This window comes from Montipora capricornis, chromosome 1 (assembly GCF_036669925.1).
Source record: "Montipora capricornis isolate CH-2021 chromosome 1, ASM3666992v2, whole genome shotgun sequence".
Classification (NCBI taxonomy): Eukaryota; Metazoa; Cnidaria; class Anthozoa; order Scleractinia; family Acroporidae; genus Montipora; species Montipora capricornis.
The window spans coordinates 53,498,830-53,518,829 of NC_090883.1; the positions used below are offsets into that span (position 1 = coordinate 53,498,830).

General features: G+C 40.3%; 2 protein-coding genes across 4 annotated transcripts in view; both read left to right on the top strand.

Moving 5' to 3' along the window:
• The window catches only part of LOC138050077 (myosin-2 heavy chain-like), a 108,420-nt gene that overhangs the window by 29,944 nt on the left and 58,476 nt on the right, over positions 1-20,000 (top strand). For 2 of the 3 annotated variants that reach the window (XM_068896565.1, XM_068896562.1), the window contains one exon: positions 827-884. In XM_068896565.1, the coding sequence (XP_068752666.1) occupies positions 827-884 (58 nt within the window). Of the gene's footprint in view, positions 1-826; positions 2,591-20,000 lie in introns of those variants that run through there. The other variant, XM_068896568.1, reaches the window with a different exon arrangement.
• The window catches only part of LOC138049732 (E3 ubiquitin-protein ligase HECTD1-like), a 9,781-nt gene continuing 624 nt past the window's right edge, over positions 10,844-20,000 (top strand). Inside the window, exons 1-3 of the mRNA XM_068896145.1 lie at positions 10,844-11,035; positions 11,170-11,290; positions 18,359-18,931. Of these exons, the coding sequence (XP_068752246.1) occupies positions 10,844-11,035; positions 11,170-11,290; positions 18,359-18,931 (886 nt within the window). The remainder of the gene's footprint in view (positions 11,036-11,169; positions 11,291-18,358; positions 18,932-20,000) is intronic.

Below are 20,000 nucleotides of genomic sequence, written 5' to 3' on the forward strand. Positions count from 1 at the left end.
GAAAACTTACCACATGGCGTTTTGTAGTTGTCCTTAGTACTCACACAGAGTTTCATAAAAATAAAGTCCACTTCACCTTCCATACAAGGAAAACGGGAAGGTGTGAAGCTGACACCGCCATCTTAGCTCCAATCAACCCAAGTCTAGCACGAATTTTTTCATGCCGAAAGGTAAATACTGAAACTCTACCATCTGGCTAGTGGATTAAGAGATGCCCTAAACCCTGAAAAAACTAAAGCCTCTCAGCTAACTGAGCGAAGACAGCAGAGTCCTTGGCTGTCATAAATCGACCTTCCGAAATGAATGTCGGTATGCGTGGAGATCACAACCTGGTCAGTTTGAAAACGAAGGTTAAACTTGGGGCGCATGTTGACGAGTAAGCTATGGCAAGTCCCTGGAATTCCAGAGAGTATGTGCACCTACAGAGAAAGAGCGAGCACCGCAAGCCTGGGTCTGATGAACAGTTACTACCAATGACAGTTCTCTGGATACAGAACGGAGATTCTGGGTGGGGTAATGAACTTGCAGTAGATCACAAATGATAATATTCGATCCTTTTGGTAAGTTTCATAGATTTTCATTCGCAATTTCTTACAAATTTCTAGACTTGAACCTCGCTCCATTTGTGTCCTTTATTTCCCCTTATAAAGCCTACATTGTCACAAATAGAAAGCCTTAGCCGGGTCGCCAGTGGTTTCGATTAAAAAACGGGGCCGCTGGGCTTGTGAGCGAAACAAAGAGACGTCCGTTCAATCGGGAATAAAGGAACTAAAGGAAGTTGAAAAGTACTAAATTTTTATGCTTTTTTCTTGTGTAATTGATACAGGGGCTCCAAAAAACGAGAGGAATTTGGACAAAGATGGAGTTTCCGATCTATGCCTTAATTCGGAGAGAAATCGTTAGTGGAACTAAAAACGAAGAAAATTCCTGGTGGTGTGTGGACTTAACCGCTATGTACGTCTTGCACCTCGCACACTACACTTTAACGAGCAGGTGGAGCGGGAGCGATCGGGAGTCATACTTTCTCAACTGGTGTCTGGAGGGTTCGCTTGACGAGCATCGCTGGAAAACACTGAAAGAACATAAAAATGACGACGAGCTCAAAGGTAATCCCCACTCTCGCACAAGGTCGGTCGATGGAGAACTAGCATGGGCGCCTTTCTGGTAGTTGAGCATTTTTCAGACGAGCAAGAACCCTTCGGATAGACTTGAACGGAATGCTCATTGAAATGCGCAGTTAGCGTTTTAGTTATTCTCAAATCTGCAAGGTAATACCTTATAGCGTGGACAAAGCATTTTTCGAAATCAAAATGTCTCAATTTCATTCACGAGCCCAGAACACTTTTTGCCTTTCACTCTTAAGCCGAGTATTATGTGGGACTTACCGAAGTGCCCTGGAGACCAATTAAACCTCACAATAAGTCACAACCGAATAAAGAATAGACCTGTTGTTTTCGACATATTACCAGGAGCCCATGTAATGGTTTCCTGGGTGTAACGTAATGGTCCCCTCAGCAGGGCCGTAGCCAGCTGCAGTATGAGGCAATCCGAGGCATTTGCCTCAGTCATTTTTTCGCGACTGTTTTTTTTTTTAATAATCGGGGTCCCAGTCGTGTCTTTAAAGTGCTACTATGATAAAAAAAGAAATCACTTTCTTTCTTTCTTCATATTTTGAAAGTGTCTTTGCTTAGCACCTGATTAGCAAAATTTTGAGCTTTGACTTTCATCCACAGGCTGTTTACTTTGCACGTAAGTTTTGGATTTCACGGTCCGCTATTACTCATGTTGACACTGACCGATTGGACCCGGCCAGAGGGTTAGATGTAGGGAAAAGTGACCTTATTTACTCACTAGCTTAAAATGTCAGCTTGTAAATGCCGCTTATTTAATTTGCAAAATTTAAAAGTCTGAAAGCCCGAAACTCCCCGCCGTGCCGCATATTAATTCAGCCGCGTACACATACATTGCGTTCTTTAATTAGTGAGTCTTGAGATCTCTCAAGATTTTTAGATGTGTAAATGGTAGTGGACGAACAAAAGAAGTTTGAAAAAGCCCGAAACTCCCCGCCGTGCCGCATATTAATTCAGCCGCGTACACATACATTGCGTTCTTTAATTAGTGAGTCTTGAGATCTCTCAAGATTTTAAAGTTAGCAATGGCGGACCATTAAATAAGAAAATTCCAGTTAAAATAAACAGGTGTTGTTTTAAAATCAAGGCTTAAAATTTGGGTCACTTACTTTAGTGTTTATTTAACATAGTTTTGAAATCGGAAGAAGAAAAAAAGGCAAGAAGATTTTTTCTCGGATTTTGACGCATTTCAGTCGTTTGTGACACTGAGTTAAACTTTCCACTTAACTTCTTCCGCGCGCCCGGTTACCATAGAGATCTATAACTAGCAGTAATCAAGGATTATTTGAGGTGCGTTCGATTCCCGTTTTGTGATCGAGAAGGCATTTGAAAGTAGTTGTATACTTTGGGGAGAATCGTTTTGTGCACTTTTCTAGTATTTGTTTAGCAATTAAGGTATCACACTATAAGTATTTTGACTGTTGTCTTGTTGTTAACAATTTCATTAAAAACAATTATGGAATACATGTGTCATAATGCAACATCAGTTTTGTGGGACATCACTAACCTTTCTTGCTGGATAGCCAGCCATTTGAACAGCGTGACTCCCAAGCGTGTACAGCACGGGGTATTGCTGGATGGTCTCCCAGTTCAGGTGTTAATCCCTTCCAAAAGGACATGACTTTTCTTGGGCAAGCCGTAACACTATCACATGAGATCGAGATTATTTGTGCCCCCCTCCCCCCCAAAAAAGAAAGAGACGTTGGCATAGCAGGGGCGTAGCCAGGGGAGGGTTCCAGGGGTTCCGGAACCCCCCCTCTCGCGCCAAGGAACCCCCCGTCTCCTATTTTTAACAGTGATTTTATCCCAGCAAGAGTGTAATGGACTCTCGATTCCTGAAATTCTCCGTTTTGTTCTATGCTTACAATAAGTACAGTGAACGTCATTGTGTTAACTATTTGCGTTTCACTTGCATTTTCGGAGACATGAGACAGAAATCCTGACATTGAAGCAGCGCTGGAGTTTTATGAGAACGACCTTCCTTCTCGTCATGTGGTTGATGTTGAGCTCCTGCGATGGAAGAGAAATTGGTGCAGCACTGAGGATGCCGACCTCCCCACCAGTGCAGTTCAGACACTCGCAGCATACACCTTATTTCAAAATGGCCACCATTTTAGTATTCTTTTGTTTGATTGCAAAGTGGCCCTGTTGGCCTTGTTCAAGGGTAAATATTTTTTTGAATTCTACGTTTGAAAGCGAGACCAAATGGGCCAGTTTACAATAAAACAAAGAATACTAAAATGGCGGCCATTTTGGAATAAGGTGAATGCGATCGAGAGTTCTTTCCTAACAGCCACACCTTGATCTGCATGTTCTGCACGTTGCCGATAACGTCAGCTAAATGTGAGCGCGCTCATTCAGTACACTAAGAAGATTAAAAACATACCTGAGGTCGACCATGTCAAGCGAGCGAGAGGCTGGGCTGGCGTCGATGAACATCAATAGACCTTTTCGGCTTGTACATTTTGTTTTCCCAATACAGATCATGTGATAATATCCAGGAGGCTTGGTCTCTTGTTTTGTTCATTAAAAAGAGTGCATGCAGGCATATTCATGCTTGCATGCCCTCATTTTAATGAACAAAACAAAAGACCAAACCTCGTGAGTATTATCACATGATCTGTACTGGGAAAACAAAATGTACAAGCCGAAAAGGTCTATTACCACCGAGACATAAATATCGAGGAAGTGATAAACACGTTCTCTCAACGGCAACCAAGGCGTCTTATGTTTACATATCGTAAATACCAAAGTCTTGTACGTTCGTAATGTAAGGATTTTAGACCAACCGTTTTCGTTGGAACCAATTTGGAACCCCCCCTCCCCTGATAGACAATGTTTTCGATTCTCTTGGGACATCTTAATGTTCCAGGTGAAATTGCAAACAATGATTATGCTCAGTTGGTTGAGCATCGGGCTGTCACGCGGGAGGTCGTTAGTTCGACTCCGGCCGGACCAATACTCAGGGTCTTAAAATAACTGAGGAGAATGTGCTGCCTTTGTAATTACATCTGCAAAGTCTTGTCGGATAAGGACTGTAAACCGGAGGTCCCGTCTCATAACCCTTATTGGAAATTAAATAGTATGGGACGTTAAAGAACCCACTCACTATTCGATGAGAGTAGGGGACGTAGTCCTCGGTGTTGTTGTGATCTGACCTTATCTGGACGGGGGCATCTTTCACTTCCTTAAAAAATACATTGCAAACTGTGTAATAGGCAGTGTGGCTAAAGCCCCCCGAAAAACATTGTAAATTAGTCCTGAAAAGCCCCGATGGGAGAGACTAATCGCTTCACTTCACTTCACTTCACTTCACAATCTTAGTCAAATCAACAAAGTCTTCTTCAAATAACCGATGAATTGAAGCAAACAATCTCTAGAGACAAAGATCACAACGGTGTAATGTGTAAATGGTAGTGGATGAACAAAAGAAGTTAATAAGATATCTATTCGCTTCTTCAAAAGGAAAGGAGTTTCTGTTCCGAGTTGTTGTCTCGGTTTCGAAGCGAGTCTTGGTGCTCAACTATTGTAAGGCAAATGAGTTTGATTTGCATAAGAATACGCAACTAATTTCCATTTGAATGGTTGTGCACCAGGACTCGCTTTAAAACTGAGGCATGCAGCAACTCGGAAATGGGCTATTACCGTCATCGGCGTACCCTTTCCTGTTTTACCAAATTGGTGGCCATGTAAAAATGGATTCTTGTGATACTTTCATTGCTGATGAAGACACTACACAGTTATTTCGTTGGGTCCTTGAATTGTACCTTTTATTCAAGCTAAACTCCACAGTGGTCAAACTAAGTCTGATTGCCAACCTTTACACCTTTTACTGTTCAATGACCGCACAGAAATCTTCATTCAAGCAAAGAAGCATCGCCATTAGCGTGAAGGAACTCAATAACGATGGACGGAAAATCAAGAGGGCGATGGAACGTTCATTAAGCGTCTTCATACAATCGATAAACTCAAGCACACATTCAATCGTCTTTTACTGACAGTCATTAAAGCAGGACATTTCGGGCATTCCAACCCTTCTTCCTTTTAGTATGTGAAAGGCAATTTTTAGAAAGTATGCGAATCTTTTGGGACCACATGTAAAGTTTTTACTTTAAGGTAAAATTTGAATGGAAAAACCGGGGACAATTTCCTGTGAAAACAAAAAACAGGAAAATCTCCCTCAATCAAACCGGAACGAGACCAGCGTCTTCCTTTTGCACGGAGTCGGTTACCCTTTAAGCCGGTGACAACACCAAGAGGACAAAGAATTGTGTCAGGATGGCAAAGCCGGCGAGCCAAATCCAGGTCATGGGACCTATTCGTTCGAGTGCTACTTCCTAACCACCGCCTCATGGGACGACGCACAACAGGAAGAGTCCGAGAACAAGCTAAAGGGCCAGCAGGGGACAAGTTCATGATTAAAAGATGGTGACAGAAAACTATTCTTAACATCCAAAAGTAGTAGGGAAACGCCCAGGTTGGCCAGCTGTTGCATACCTTGACTAAGTTATCGAAGCATGTTGGGCCCAATGGTATTCCCTATATCTCTTCGAGGTCAATATCCTACTCAATGATACTGCAGTAGGGTGATCAACAGAAAGCCTTCAAGAAGTAAACAAAGTTATTGGATCCACCGTTGCCGGGGATTTGTTGTAGAATAGTGCCATAACTGTAACCTGGGTGATTCTGGAAGGGACCAATGGCGAACCCGAGATCACACCCGCACTTTTTATATACAATACAGGCCAACCCTTGGAATGTGAGGTGATCGATGTGCTAGGACCGCTTTCGGAGAGCAATCATTGTGAGAAATATATCATCACCACGATTGAATACACTTAATTAATGAATAGCCGAAGGCTTAGGCTCTCCCTAAACCATGGAGCGGTTACAGACGGTGGCTGATGGTCTCGAGTCGTAATCCCTCGCAGGGTTTGGAGCACCAGCAGAGCACCCAAGAGGTCGAAATTTTGAGTCTCACGTGTTCCAGGAGGTTTTTACTAGTTGACGGTCATCGCGGACCCTATAGGATCTGTGTTTACAGTTTCTATTGATGTCCACTAACCGTTGCGTATGTGCTACAGGTTGAATTAAATTCAGGTTAATTTTAATTTCAAGTTAGGTTGATTTTTTTAACCTAGGTCAATTTTTTTCAACCTAGGTTATCATGAACCGCATAAAAAAGGGTTTTTCCCTTTTTTTAAGAGGTTAAATAAAAAAATGGGGATTGGATTTTAGGAAAAAAAAGACAAGAAAAGAAAACAGTGAAAAAAGACACATTGATTAAATTCCTCCTCCATCTTTCCCTTGCCTTCCGTTTTTCTTCCACTTACCGCCTCTTCCTTTCCATCCCGTCTGCCTTACTGTCCTTACGTTACTACCAACGGACTATGACACTTACCTTGAGCTTTCACAACATTCCATGCCGCTGCAAGGATAAGAACACTCGCAGCATACTCTGTATTGACTGGTAAGCCATCGACAACCATCAATTCGCACATGCTAAATGACAAAGTGAGAATTGCAAAAAAAAAAATCAGAGTCATCCATAGTGATATGGCCGCCGATGGAACTTTATAAAGAAGTTAAAAGGTGGCTAAATTTAATGAAGAAGAGTCAAAGTGCTATGATTCTGCATGGCAACAAAAGCAAAAATTGTTTGCAACAGGTGGGCTCTTGATTCTGAAGGAAAAATTAAATCGTCAAATATTGTATACGTACGAAGTTTATTTACCTTGCTATGCAAAGTACACCAGGAACAAAGCATCATTTTCTAGTCATGATAACAAACCGATTTTCGTTTTCATATGCAAACGATCTATTGTAATTGATTTTCGTAAAATAACCTGTAACTGTTCAAAAGAGCATACAGTGTAACTGGTTCTCTTCATGTTAAAAATCTCTCTCAGATATAGGGACATATCAGGCCTTGCTAGAACACGTTTCTGAATAGTGTCATCATCTTGGAGAAACCGCTTGGAAAAAATGCATAATCATTCACAGAACCGTACCATTGCCAAAATGCCGTATGAAGTGGTTTTCGGAATCTCTCGGAGAAAAGAAATAAAAAAGCTGCAAACGAGTGGGCAAGTCACCCCTACATCAGTCATAAAGCAGAAAAATAGTCAATAATTTGAAAAAGTGGATGAGCCAGACATTGAAGGAGAGCGGTGTCTTGCACTTGCAAACTGTGGACGGCGGACTACAGACTAACCGTAAATCACAGTCATTGAAAGCTAACCGTTCTAAAATAGGTGCTTAGACTTAAATATAGTTTATCAACACTATTTGAAATTGGTGCTTAGTCTTAAATTCTGCTCATCATATACCTGAAGGGGAAGAAGAAAAAGAAGTTTGAACTTCAGGATTATGTGGCACCGAAAAAAGGAAACGCCCCTTCATCCAAATGTGCCTGTACTTGCTCAAATTGTAGAACTTGAAGGGGACTGTGCCAAAATAATCTCAAAGTTTGGATTAATCACTACAAACAGACTCACCAAATTTAAAAAACAAAACAAAACAAGCAAACACTTTATTTACTCGAGGTGAAGATACACAAGGAAACTGCTGTTTACAGGATCTACCAGTTGCTTTGGATTAGTTTAATCCGCGCAATTCCATGCACAATTCGCAAAGTAACTTAATAGTCAACTGAAAGAAGAGGCATGTAAATGAATACACTATAAAACTAAAGAAATCGGGTAACGTAATAACAGATCTTTCTCCAACATGTTGTAGATGTACTTACAATTCTGTAAGGCGTAATCCCGTTTTTAAGAAAAGCTATTTTCCTATTTTGAAAAAGTCACGAATACACTGTTTTCAATAACACGACTCTTTTCTCTCTGAAATTTGGTTTTATCAACGGAGTTGATAAATGTAAATTGGCCACCGTACAGAGATTCTAAAAGCTGACGTTTCGAGCGTTAGCCCTTCGTCAGAGCGAATCCTAACCCTAACCCTAACCATTCGCTCTGACGAAGGGCTAACGCTCGAAACGTCAGCTTTTAGAATCTCTGTACGGTGGCCAATTTACATTATCAACTCCGTTGATAAACCAAATTTTTGTATACTACTTCCCCACCGACGCAGCACCACAGTTTCTTTAGAAACTACCCCTTCATTCTCTTATCTCTGATCTGACCGTTGGATTTCTAATCACGCTACTCCAAGAGGGAGCTCTGCAATCTGATTAGCTAGGCTCTAATTATCTTACAATAACAAGACAAACGTGCGTGTGCGGTCTTAATCACAAAATATCTAAAAATTAAACATTTGTCAAAGGAGTCAGTCTCGACCCCAGAGCTCTTCTCTTGACTGAAGGACAAAAAAAGCTCTGGGGAACCCCGAAACAAAGTGTCTTCTCATTAGTTTTCTTGAAGAACGATGACAAGCTCTCTGACTGGTGCATTCATGTTAGCACGAGGAGTGAGCTGGCGTCGTAAAGTTAAATTAGCCAATTTTTGGCTATAAAAGCCCTACGGCGCATTTTCTCGTACATAGAGTTTCCCAGAGCCTCGGATCATGCGCAAACATAAGATCCGAGGCTCTAGTGAAGAGAATGTCAACGGAGTGCAAAACACAGTAATTTGTAATGGGCTCTTCTGTGACATTGACCTAATATGGGTATTGATGATCAAGAATATATGAAGATGAAGGTAGAAAAGATCATTCGAAGGTATTGCAGAGTTCGTCCTTCCAAATGCCTGGTTTGGCCGGTCAGTTTTGTCAAATGGAGAGCTAAAAGTTACAAAAAATATTATCATGATTATTAATGCAGAATGTATGGTTCAGTTTAAGACATGGTTGTTTTAATTTTTTTAATCACTTGGCACTTTCCAATTGTTTTGAATGTTACACAAGGCGACATGGCTATGTTATTTTTTTAATGTTTTTGATAATCCTCAAAAGATAAAAATACATATCTAGTGGCTAAAAATGAAAAAAAAAAGCCACTGTTCACCTTCTTGGAACGGCTTGGAAATAAAAATGTTGATTAGTATTTTTAAAAACAACAGGGTTGACATGAGGTTTATCTCCAATCATGCCTGGTAAAATTGGCGTCATGCCTGGGAGATGGAGATCTTAGCCCCTTACCCTGAAGGAGCCATTTTAATGAAGGAGCCTCTTTGTAATCCCGCGGGTCACTGTTAAGAAAGAGGGACTGGGGTGGAGCTTGGATCTCATGCCCGGCATGTGCTTCAAATCGGTATGAGGAATTTCATGCGCAGCATGAATAAAAAAAAAAAAAAAAGGACAGAACGTCATGCCGGACATGTAAGTCAGCTCTTTATAGCAATTTCATGCGTAGAATGATTTTAAACCCAAAAAGTGAGTTGTACAGAGCATTGAAGTATTGTGGTTGGGTTTGACCCAATAAGGAGTGTCCTGTTGATGATTCAAGAACCCCAAAAAAGTATATTTTATATGCTGCAATAGATATAGTTTACGTCATAGCGGCGTACGATTTGCATGAGATGAATGAGTGATTGGCTTGGAAAGGCCTTAACGCTATCGTTGATTGGTTATACTTCCACACGTGAAAGAGCTGTACACAATTCTGATTGGCTGTATAGGCTTTTTTCACATGTGAAAATCAAAAAAGCGTATAGATTTGTACAAATGAGCCTTATGGAATAATGTTCTTATGTTATGTGTAATAAATACAAAGATGTAATGCGGTATCAAATTGATGATGGGTTAGCCCTCTCTCTCTTTGGTCGAGCTCCTCGATAATTACAAACAAAAAAAGGTTCACATAAATTGATCTTGGCCAATCTTCTTTCAGCTTATTGCACACCGGTATATCTATAACATCTCCATTAAGAGGACTCAAACAAGCTTTCTTCAATTCATTCGATCATCCATTAATTGAGCACAAGCTGTTTTGAAAGTCCAATATTCCTGCGTCTTGAAAAACAATGGTTATAAGTTGTTTTTTTACGAACGATTTCTTTGAATAATTTATAATCAGTTTCATTGTAAACACGATTTCCTCCCTTTCAAATTTATTTTCTGAATGAGTGGAGTACCCATTCAAAAATCTTTCAATGTGTCTTGATAAACCTCAGTGTCACGGTATTCTGTAGTTGTTCTTGGATGAGAGAGAACAATTTCAGGCACGCCATACATGTGTTTGCAGTCCGTCTAGTTTCTGTAATGTTATCCATGACAAAAACGAGGAGAGTACAGTCTGACATAGCCACTTTGTATCAACAATAGCATCTTTTTTTTTAATTAGAAAGAGCGTTTTCAGTGAAATTTTAAAAGGTATTTTTGGCAGTCTCCAGAAACATAAGTCGTAGAAGTACCCACTATCATAATGAACCTATACCTACAATCTTTGTAGGAGTGTACCTCGTTTATACACTGACTGTTTGTATGCCAACACAAGAGTCGAGGATGTTAATTTAGTACGGGATTCCAGTCAAAATTGCAAGTTTTGTTCTGACGTTAAAGAACTCTGATGCCTAAGCAGAACGACTTTATTTTCTCCTAAGGCCAATTCGCAGCTTTGTGACGCTAGGGGCCCATGGTGAAAAACTAAGATAAACCACTTTTCTTCCCGTGTCAATTCCACTCCTGCTCTCTCGCAGATATGGTAACACTCCAGTAACCTTGGTAACGTTTTTTTTTTTTTAAATACTCCTTATTGTAGGAGAAAATAATTGCTTAACTTGCCGAGGGAAAGACTGCTTCCAAATTATCACAAGATGAATGACAGACACCGTGACATCTTGCCTAACAGCAGGCCCACTCTTAACAGAGACCTGGAACCTGACAGGTTATTGGTTTATTTGACCACCATTCTGAGCGAGTCGGACATCGAGGAAATAAGGCAAGAGGGTACAAGGGAGAAAAAGGCTGACAAACTGTTAGGTATGTTACCAAGGAGAGGGCCACATGCTTTTTAAGGAGGCATTACGAAAAGGAAACCAGTCCTTTCTAGTCGACCATTTAATTGAAAACACAGGTAACACCTAAAACACAATGATCACTTGAATTAACTATAATCAGTGATGTTTAACTCTATTTTAAGAGGAGCAATGTCATGTCGTTCACATCTTTTAGCCGTCCTCAGTATACGCGTGATTTACCAGCTTCAAAAGTGTTTCTTTTGTTGGGCACATTAGTTCCCTATGACGATATCATCAGAAGCTGTAACGTTTTTTGGCACAGAGACTTTTGCAAACATTTCCCATTTCATTTTAGTGATTGCTCATGTTTCTTTTCGGTTTACTGGGAAGTTATCATAATTTGAACCATAAATATTCTAAATGTGTGGTCAAAATTACTGTTGGAGATCTGAGTCATGGGCTAACGAGTTTTTCGCATAGTAATCTCATTCTCGGAATGATGTTTTTGCCAGATACATCCTTGTAGATTTTATATTGTTATTTCATGTCTTTGTTGAATGAATTGTTGGCTCCCAACCAATTTAGTGGCTGAAATTTTGTGCCCTCCCGATTGGGCCCAAAAATACAAAAGCCAAATAAACCACCGTAAGAAAGATTTGTGAGATGATATGTGATCCTAATCATAATATTTAACAACTATTCACCGAAGTGGAGGTGGCTACTGGTGGCTATTAGAAGCCCTAAGCAACCACTGGAGACGGCTTGGAGGACTCCGACCGAAAGTAAATTTCCCGCCTCGGAACTAATTAGCATATTGAGTTCATGCGGCAACCCGCGTCGACCTGACTTGGCGGTGGTGAAAAAGGTATTTTTGACCGCCTCGAGAGACGGCCGTTTTATCCTTCAAGTTTTGCTATCTAAAATGTACAAAATGTTTGATTGCAAAGTTAATATTGATGATATTAAGGTAGGCTATGCCAGTAGTTAGAAACTTTGGGTCATGGTTCGATTCACAGCTCACTATGTTTAACCGTATCACTAAGCTTTGTTCAGTTGCATTTTACCACCTGAGTAATATTCGACGCATACGCAAGTATTTACCTCAAGAAGCCACGGGGACATTAATCCATGCTTTCATAACGTCCCGCATCGATTATTGCAATAGCCTATTGTATGTGCTGCCAAACAACCAGCTTGCGAAAATTCAGAGGGTTCTGAATGCTTCTGCTGGGCTGGTATGTAATGCACTTAGGTTTTGTCATGTTACACCAATAATGCGCGATTTGCATTGGTTGCCTATTAGGGCACGCATCAACTTCAAGATATATACTAAATTCTCCTCACGTTTAGGGCGTTACACTACCTCGCGTCTCAGTATCTACACTCCTTAATTAGTATCAAGACATCATGTTATAATCTCAGGGGTTCCAATACTCTACTCCTTCCTGGCTATGCCATCAGTGAAATTTAAGGCCACGCTAAGAGATCGGGCATTTGCCGTCCGACAGCGCCGTCATTGTGGAACGCTCTGCCTAGTGAGCTTCGCTCAATCACAAGTGTAAATAGTTTTCAGCTCATCTTAAGACCAATCTTTTTAGACATGCATATGCTTAAAGTGTTTATTAGCATATTATTAGCATTTTCTCGTTTTACATTATACTTTTATTAAATATTTAATAATAAGTATATACCATATTGTATATATCTTTAATTTTTTTTTTTTTTACATTTATTAGGCCTTGCCACATTTTTAGTTAGACGTTTATCTATTATTCCTCGTATTTATAATTTAGGAATGCGCATCTGATCATAGTCATGCAAAGATGCGCACTAGAAATGAATAAACATTGTTAGAACAATCGCGCTGCAGGCGAAGAAATTAGGAAAAAAGCATGCTAGCAACTCAAGGAAACCAAGAAACGAAAGGGAGAAACGGAAAACTTAATCTAAGCCCCCCACCCCCCCTAAAGAAAAAAACAAAGAGAAGAAGTGGTAACGAAAACTTGGAATTTCTTAAAGTGAAGCTGGCAGTCCGCCAAGCCGAATCCGAACGCTAGTCCAAGGCCCAGGAGGAATTGTTAACTGCACAAGGGAACAGCAAAAGCTACATACCATCATGTTGCAAATGATGCGGAACCAGACCAATGCTATTTTGCAGCTGTTGTCTAAGATGTGAGACAACGCCGATAAGTGACATTTGGTAGTTTTCATTTTGTGATTGACTTACCAACTGGCCCATACATGTTTGCAATGAGTCCATTGGGAAGGGCAATGGACTGAAACTTTACAGCGTGAACACGTTTATGCCCATTGTAAACTGACATCGCGTTGGTACTCCCCGGGTATACAGATAGGTCTAACTGTCCCGTCGATGAAGCCGAAGCAATTGTTCAACGCTGCTCCCTTTAAATGAGACAGCATCAGCATAAGTCTGAAGGTGTGCTGGCTGCAGAATGGTTTGCTTCCACTGTAGTATCCTGTGACTGTGGGTGCCGTATAAACATACTCTAGTACAGTAACTGTATTTGTTACCATACTATGGACAGGAATCGGTCGTCCAAAGCGCGCTATCATATTCGAGTACCTACAAGGATACGCAAGTCGTCGTAACAACATATAAAGCCCTTCTTGGCCATCGGCAACTCATCGCTGTGGACAAACAAACTCATCTGGTATTTGTAAGGCAGCCGCTAAAGCAGGAATGTTGCGTTTCTTTACTCGAAATTCAGGTAAACACTCTGAATCGTCCATCTCATTAAAGTCGAATCTTCCGTAATCGTCGTAAGGAAAATCGAGATTTTTGGAGGAGTTCAAATCATACAACAAAATAAACTCATCCTCATCTCTGATATCTTCGAAGCACTCCACAGCTAAAAGGTCTTGTGTTTCTCGAAAAGTTGCCATCATTGTAACTCAAAGACAAACTGAGCTACTGAAAAAAAAAAAAACAACAACAACAACAACCAACCAAAACAGAACAGCCGCCGCGTCAACTTCGCAGTTTCGCGCCAAATAGTGGCGGCCTCGACCCATTCCATCGCGGCCCTCGCCGCCTCTTTCCGACCCCCTCCAGTGGTTGCTTTAATTAAGGTCTCTATTTAACGAGCCGCGAAGCGGCGAGGTAAATATCCACCATTAGTATCACCCAACTAGTGGACTAATGCAAATCTTGCATTTTGATTGGCTACGCTCCTAGAGGACTATTAGTAATAGTCCTCGAGTAGCGAAAAGCGTGACGCTTTCTTTAGTTTTATTCCCAAATAAATATTTCTTCAACTTGCATTTGCTAATTTTATTATTGCCTTTTCTGTCCGACTAGATACTAAAACAATTAGCCCCTTAATTCGCCCTCAAGGGCCACAGGTCATTAGCCCATTCGGCTTCGCCTCATGGGCTATTGACCCGTAGCCCGGGCTACGGGTCTAATTGTTAATTAGCCACCGACACTGAGGTGAATAGTTGTTTTAGTATGTACTAAAACAGTGAGATAATATAGCACAAAAAGATGATTTCACCTCATTTGCTCCTGCAACGGTTACAATATTTTTGGACTCAAATCCCGCGCGAGTTTTTTCGGAGGTCAATTCAGAGTTTGAGTAGCCAATCAGAGCGCGAGTTCAACACTCTCTACTGTTAGTATATTCTAAGTAGATTTAGAGAAACCTAAAAGCATAGCTCCCAGGGTATTTATTCTTACAACTAGTTTGTTTACCTAAATGGTAGAAATGCTGCCGAGAGGAAGGGAGGTATCGGTAATTTAATTGTGAAAAAACAACAAAAAAAGCAAAGTGGCAAGCTAACATAAACGCAGTGTGGCCAACACATCAGGCATGCGCACAACCATGCTGATGAGGCCCAGCAAGGCCAAAACAGCTCTCCATGGCTGCTAATTGACCGGGTGAAATAGTTGTGCGCATGCGTGATGTGTTGGCTCCACCAGGTTGGAACCAGGTTGGTGTTAATGTGTGTCACGTCGCTTCTTTTTTTTTATTGTTTTTCACTTAGATATTATTGTGACACACCAATCTCTTAACGTAATCCACCTTCCCACACGCTTGCCGTAGGAGAACAGGGTTGATATTAGCGTGTGTCACCATCCTTTTTTTTTTTAGTATTATAGTAATTTAATGACGGTTCGAGCGTGGAATTGAAGGGAGATTTCCTTTTAGGTCTTGCAGAGAGGTTACAAAACGTGGACCCCCACTGGACCTCTCAGGAGAAGAAAGAAAAAAATATAGATGGTTTCACATCGACGTCATCAAATTCTAAAATCAAAATCGTAAGGTCTTTTGAATCTTTATCTAAAGCAAGTTAAAGATCACCTAGAAATAAATCTTAAGTTAAGCCGGTGACGTCTTTCGTTTCAAGATTACAGCATTTTGAATTTCCGAATTGTCCCCTTGCGTATCACCACAATACAAAGCTATTTGGTTGAAAAAAAAAATGTCTATCCCTATGAATCTTGGCAGTTTGAGCCTATCAACTACATGAGATGTGTTCGTACACTTGTGTTTAATCTCATGAGAGAAAAGTAAGAGCTTTCATTGCAAAGTGAACAACAGATGTTTACGTTGATTACCGGCCGCCATATTGGTGGACAGACCACATAGCGTCTCCACACAAAACCCTATAAAGTTGCGTGAAACGCTTTGACTTTGACGACTCCGAAGTCTCCGTGACGACGATAGCTATCTTTTGGTTTAAATTAAATCTTTTTTTTTTGTTTGGTCGTTGAAGGCTATTTTCTTATCTTCTTTCTGCGTCTTTTTTAATCTTGTAATGTAAGCAATGGATTCAGTTACTTTGTTGTCAGTTTGATAATGTCATTATTAACATGATCGGTTTTCACTAAAGCTCGTTTATGAGAGACCACTGCGTATTGTAGAGAAGCGGACCGGATAATAACTGGGTGAAACACGAAAATTCAACAAATCAGCCCAAAATCGGCAAGAGTTTGTGACGCTGATTAATAATAACGCAGTTCCTATTTCCAAAACGATGGATTACCTGGTGATAAATCAGACCTCGTCTAGGAGAGTGAAGTTTTGTCTTTGCAGAAACAATGGACAACATCAAAGAGTTGAGAATATATGAAAATTCACTTACCTTAACTGCGGAATAGACATAAAGGAAAGTAAGAATTTTAAGATCATCGCTGCAGTTAGATAAGCAACTAAAAGGATTTTATATAGCCTGGAAACATTCGGATCCAGGCTTGCACGAGGTCACCGCGCGTGTGCTGTCAAGTCAGCAAAGAGCGGTCAATTTTGAGATCAAGTTATGACCAGTATAAGGTGTCTGAGCTAGTTGAAACGATTTTAAAATGTGCTGGCTGTTGCTGAAAACTGCGATGATCTTTCTAATTGTCATTCTCATGTCCATTCTGCAAATGACACTGATTTCATATTAACCCAATGAATCCATCTGAACGTTATCCCTTGACGTAGAAATGGCTCACTCAAGTCAAACTCTCAGTGACCAGGGTTGAAAGCGCATTCACGATCTTTAAGGACGTTCGCGCCAAAATCTTCCTACGGTGAGATTTTCTTCATTTCTCGCCTAGAGTTAGGTCATAAAGTACTTACTCCAAAAATAAAATAAAAATTGGGGGTCACCGACTTTGTTTCGGAGAAAATGGCAGTGGAAAAATGCCTTAATTTCGATAAATCTGTGATAATAACGAAAGGTAGCCTCATCTGCTCATCCATCGAAAATCCTAAAAATAAACTGTTAGAGTGAAGGTTTCTGTGCATAAGTTTTTAGGGCTGGGATTTTAAGATAATTTCATGCCGATAGGGATGTCGTAAACAGTAGAGTTCATCCTGGACGAGCGTTTTTGTAACCTCTATCCGTTGCAACCACTACCGGAATTCGATGGCACGAGGACAGAAAATTTAAAAAGAAACTTCTTACGGTGAGATTTTTTTCATTTTATCATATTTTGTAGATAGTAAGTAGAGTAAGTGATTCATGATTAAAAAAATAGGGGTCACCGATGATCCAAGGGAGTAAAATCTATGTGATTTTACGAAGCTCTTGGAAAACTTCGTTTGTCACGTTTTTGCGTGACCTGTCGATCGTTGTAGGGATGAAAGGTTTCTACCCCAAAACAAAGCTTTCTCGAGCACAGCAACAAAGTTTTAAGCAGTCGTCATCTTCATTTGGTTAGTGTTTTGTATAATATTTCTCCATTGCCGTCATGCTCGTCTTCTGGAGTGTGTTTTTCGTGAAATTTAATCGCTGGTTTTTTCCACGCAGGTCCGCACTATTCAAGCCGACGAGGACGAAAATACTGCTCTATTTTCACGACAGTAAAGGAAAAGAAATTCAAAAACATACATTCGTTTTGAACTTAAGTTCGGAGGGTAATAAAAACATTAAAAAAAGAAACAGCCCCATTAAATTTATGCAACGGTACGTCCTCGAGTTTTCCAAACTTTCAGCCACTACTCGATCAGCAGCTACTTTTTCCAGAGCTTTTCCATCCTCCCGCTCACTTCTCTTCAACGTTTCATGATGATTCGGAAATAAATGTGGCATTCTTTTGCCGGCCTGGAATTTTTTTCCCGGCGTTTTTGTCGCCATGTTATTTTAACTAATGCTTGAACAATGTTTATGAAAGTCAAGTAGACTAGTGCACGACTGATAAAAACAACGCGAACATCAGTCGTGCAGTAGTCTACTTGACTTTCCTAAATATTTTTAATCAATTTTGACTGATCACGATCTTCTCTTATCCAACGCTGTGCAAGACTTATCGTCCACGGTTTCTGCAAAGGTTTTCAAACCTCAACTTCACTAATGCACGAAGTAATGCGTGACATATTACAATCGCGTTACCTGCGCAGTTACGTTGCGCACAAACAATTAGCGCGAACGTCCTTAAGTCGCCGTTGCTCTACTGATTGAGCTATGAACTAGGCCAGCCTTTTTGTGATCGAGATCGGTAAAACAGACGGATAACGAATTCCCATCTCAAATTTTGAATGGTCATCGTTTGAGTAAGGAAATCCAAATTAAAACTTTCCTCACTTGGCGAGATAAATACAAACTGCGACCCAGCCAGCCATGCGAGTCAATTACTCCAACTAGAAACAGTAAGCTGAAATAACTATTGGATAATAAAAACAAAAATTAACCGCCTCCTCTCTTTGCGATTTTTCTTATTTGAAAGCTGTATTATAGGGTGTTTAATCACTTGAAAAATCTAAGGTAAGGGAATCCACGAGTCTGTTTTTGTAGCTTATTGGTACGTCAGTATCCAAAATTGAGTAAGCAATAGCAAAGAAGAAGGGCAAGATTTTTTTCTTTCATCACATGTACGTCCAGAGCTGAAGGGTAACGTTTTTTTTTTTTTTTCCGATCTTGCAGATGAGTTTTGTTCTTCCTGTGAGAAACTGGAAGAAGAACTAAATTCAATGAGAGAAAAGAAACAAAATTTAGATAACGAAGTTCTGAAAATGAAGAACACAATTAAAGAGACAAGCGGAGATTATCAACGAGAAAAACTAACTTTGCAGAAAAAGCTACGGGAGCTTGAGGCAACGAACGACCAACAGCAAGAGAAGATAATAGTTCTCCATGAGAAGAACGAAGAGCTAATAGACCAAATTAACATGCAAAAATCTGAAGTCCATAAGATTACCGTACAGCTAATGATACAAGAGAGGCACCTTGAGAAAAGCCAACAAGAGTTGAGGAAAACAAATAAGGATTTGGCTCTTGAAAGAGAGAAAGTGAAGGAAGTTCGAGGAGAATTGGAAGCGGAGAGAAAGGCAAAAGTAGACGCCATGAATCAAGTTGATAAGTTAAAAAATGACCTTAAGAATCAAGATACGCACAAGGGTGAGGAGATTTCACGCCTTCTCGAAAAGACCAGTGCGGAGAGATCTAGATGCGAGGCTCTAATCGAAGAAGTGCAGAGACTAAGGAATATGCCTGGGAGTAAGTTCTAAGTGCATTTGCGCCTTCCTCGAAAATGAGACGCATTTGCAATTGTATGTTGATATATGCATATTGCTCTGTACATGATGGAAATAATTTTTAATTAATAATGGTAATTGAACTGAGTGGACTGCATTTTGGTCCGAAATTATACGTGTGATTTCAAAATCGAACGAGCGCGCAGCACGACATGAAGTTCAATTACCACTTCATTACATCCAATTACAAATCGCACAATGATTTAATCGCTCAAATAAAGGATTTTAGTCGGTACCAATATTTTATTGATTCAGTGGCCGGTTTATAAAACAAGCGGACAAAAAATGGACACTGAAAGTTGGAGACTCCCCTAAATGTAGGTCTTCGGCGTGAAGGAGCTTATTATCATTATTGAGAAACTATAAGTAATTAAAGTCATCAATTTCTTGTAAAACAAAGTTTTGGGAACAAAAGTTTCAAAATTCGCCACACAATACCTTCCTTTGTCTTTCATTTTCTTGCAATTTGATTGTTTACTTTGATCAAGCATTGAAATCTGATTGGTTGTTTTGTTTTAATGTTCCTTTCTCATTAGCTGCGGACCGGAAAAGGTGCGATTTTAAATTAGAGCAAAAAGTAGTGCGATTCGCGAATAAGTCGAACCGCTGAGAGCCAATCAGATTACAAGGATCACCAGCGATTTCGAAATGGATGTAACAAAGGTGTAAAGCGCCCGTGGGAAGAATGTGAATCTAGTTGCTTGCTCCGTAACACTAGTGGGATGCTCTACCCACTGAAGTACTAAAACTCATAACCTAGCTTTCCAGGTCTTGAGTTCTAGTCGCTCAATGAGTAGAGCATCCGAGCTGTGTCAAAAATCGGCTCTCGCTACATCTGCGCGTGGCTTTGAAACTAGAGTTGTCGTTGTTCTTAATGATATATGCCAATGGAGAATCTTAGCCCCTAAAACTGCGAATGCTTTCGTGCTTTCATGCTTTTCTTTTACGTAAATCCGTTGGTAAATCTCAGACTCTACATTATTGTTTTCTGGCGTTGTCTTTCAATCAAGCAAGTTAAGGCGCAAAGAAAT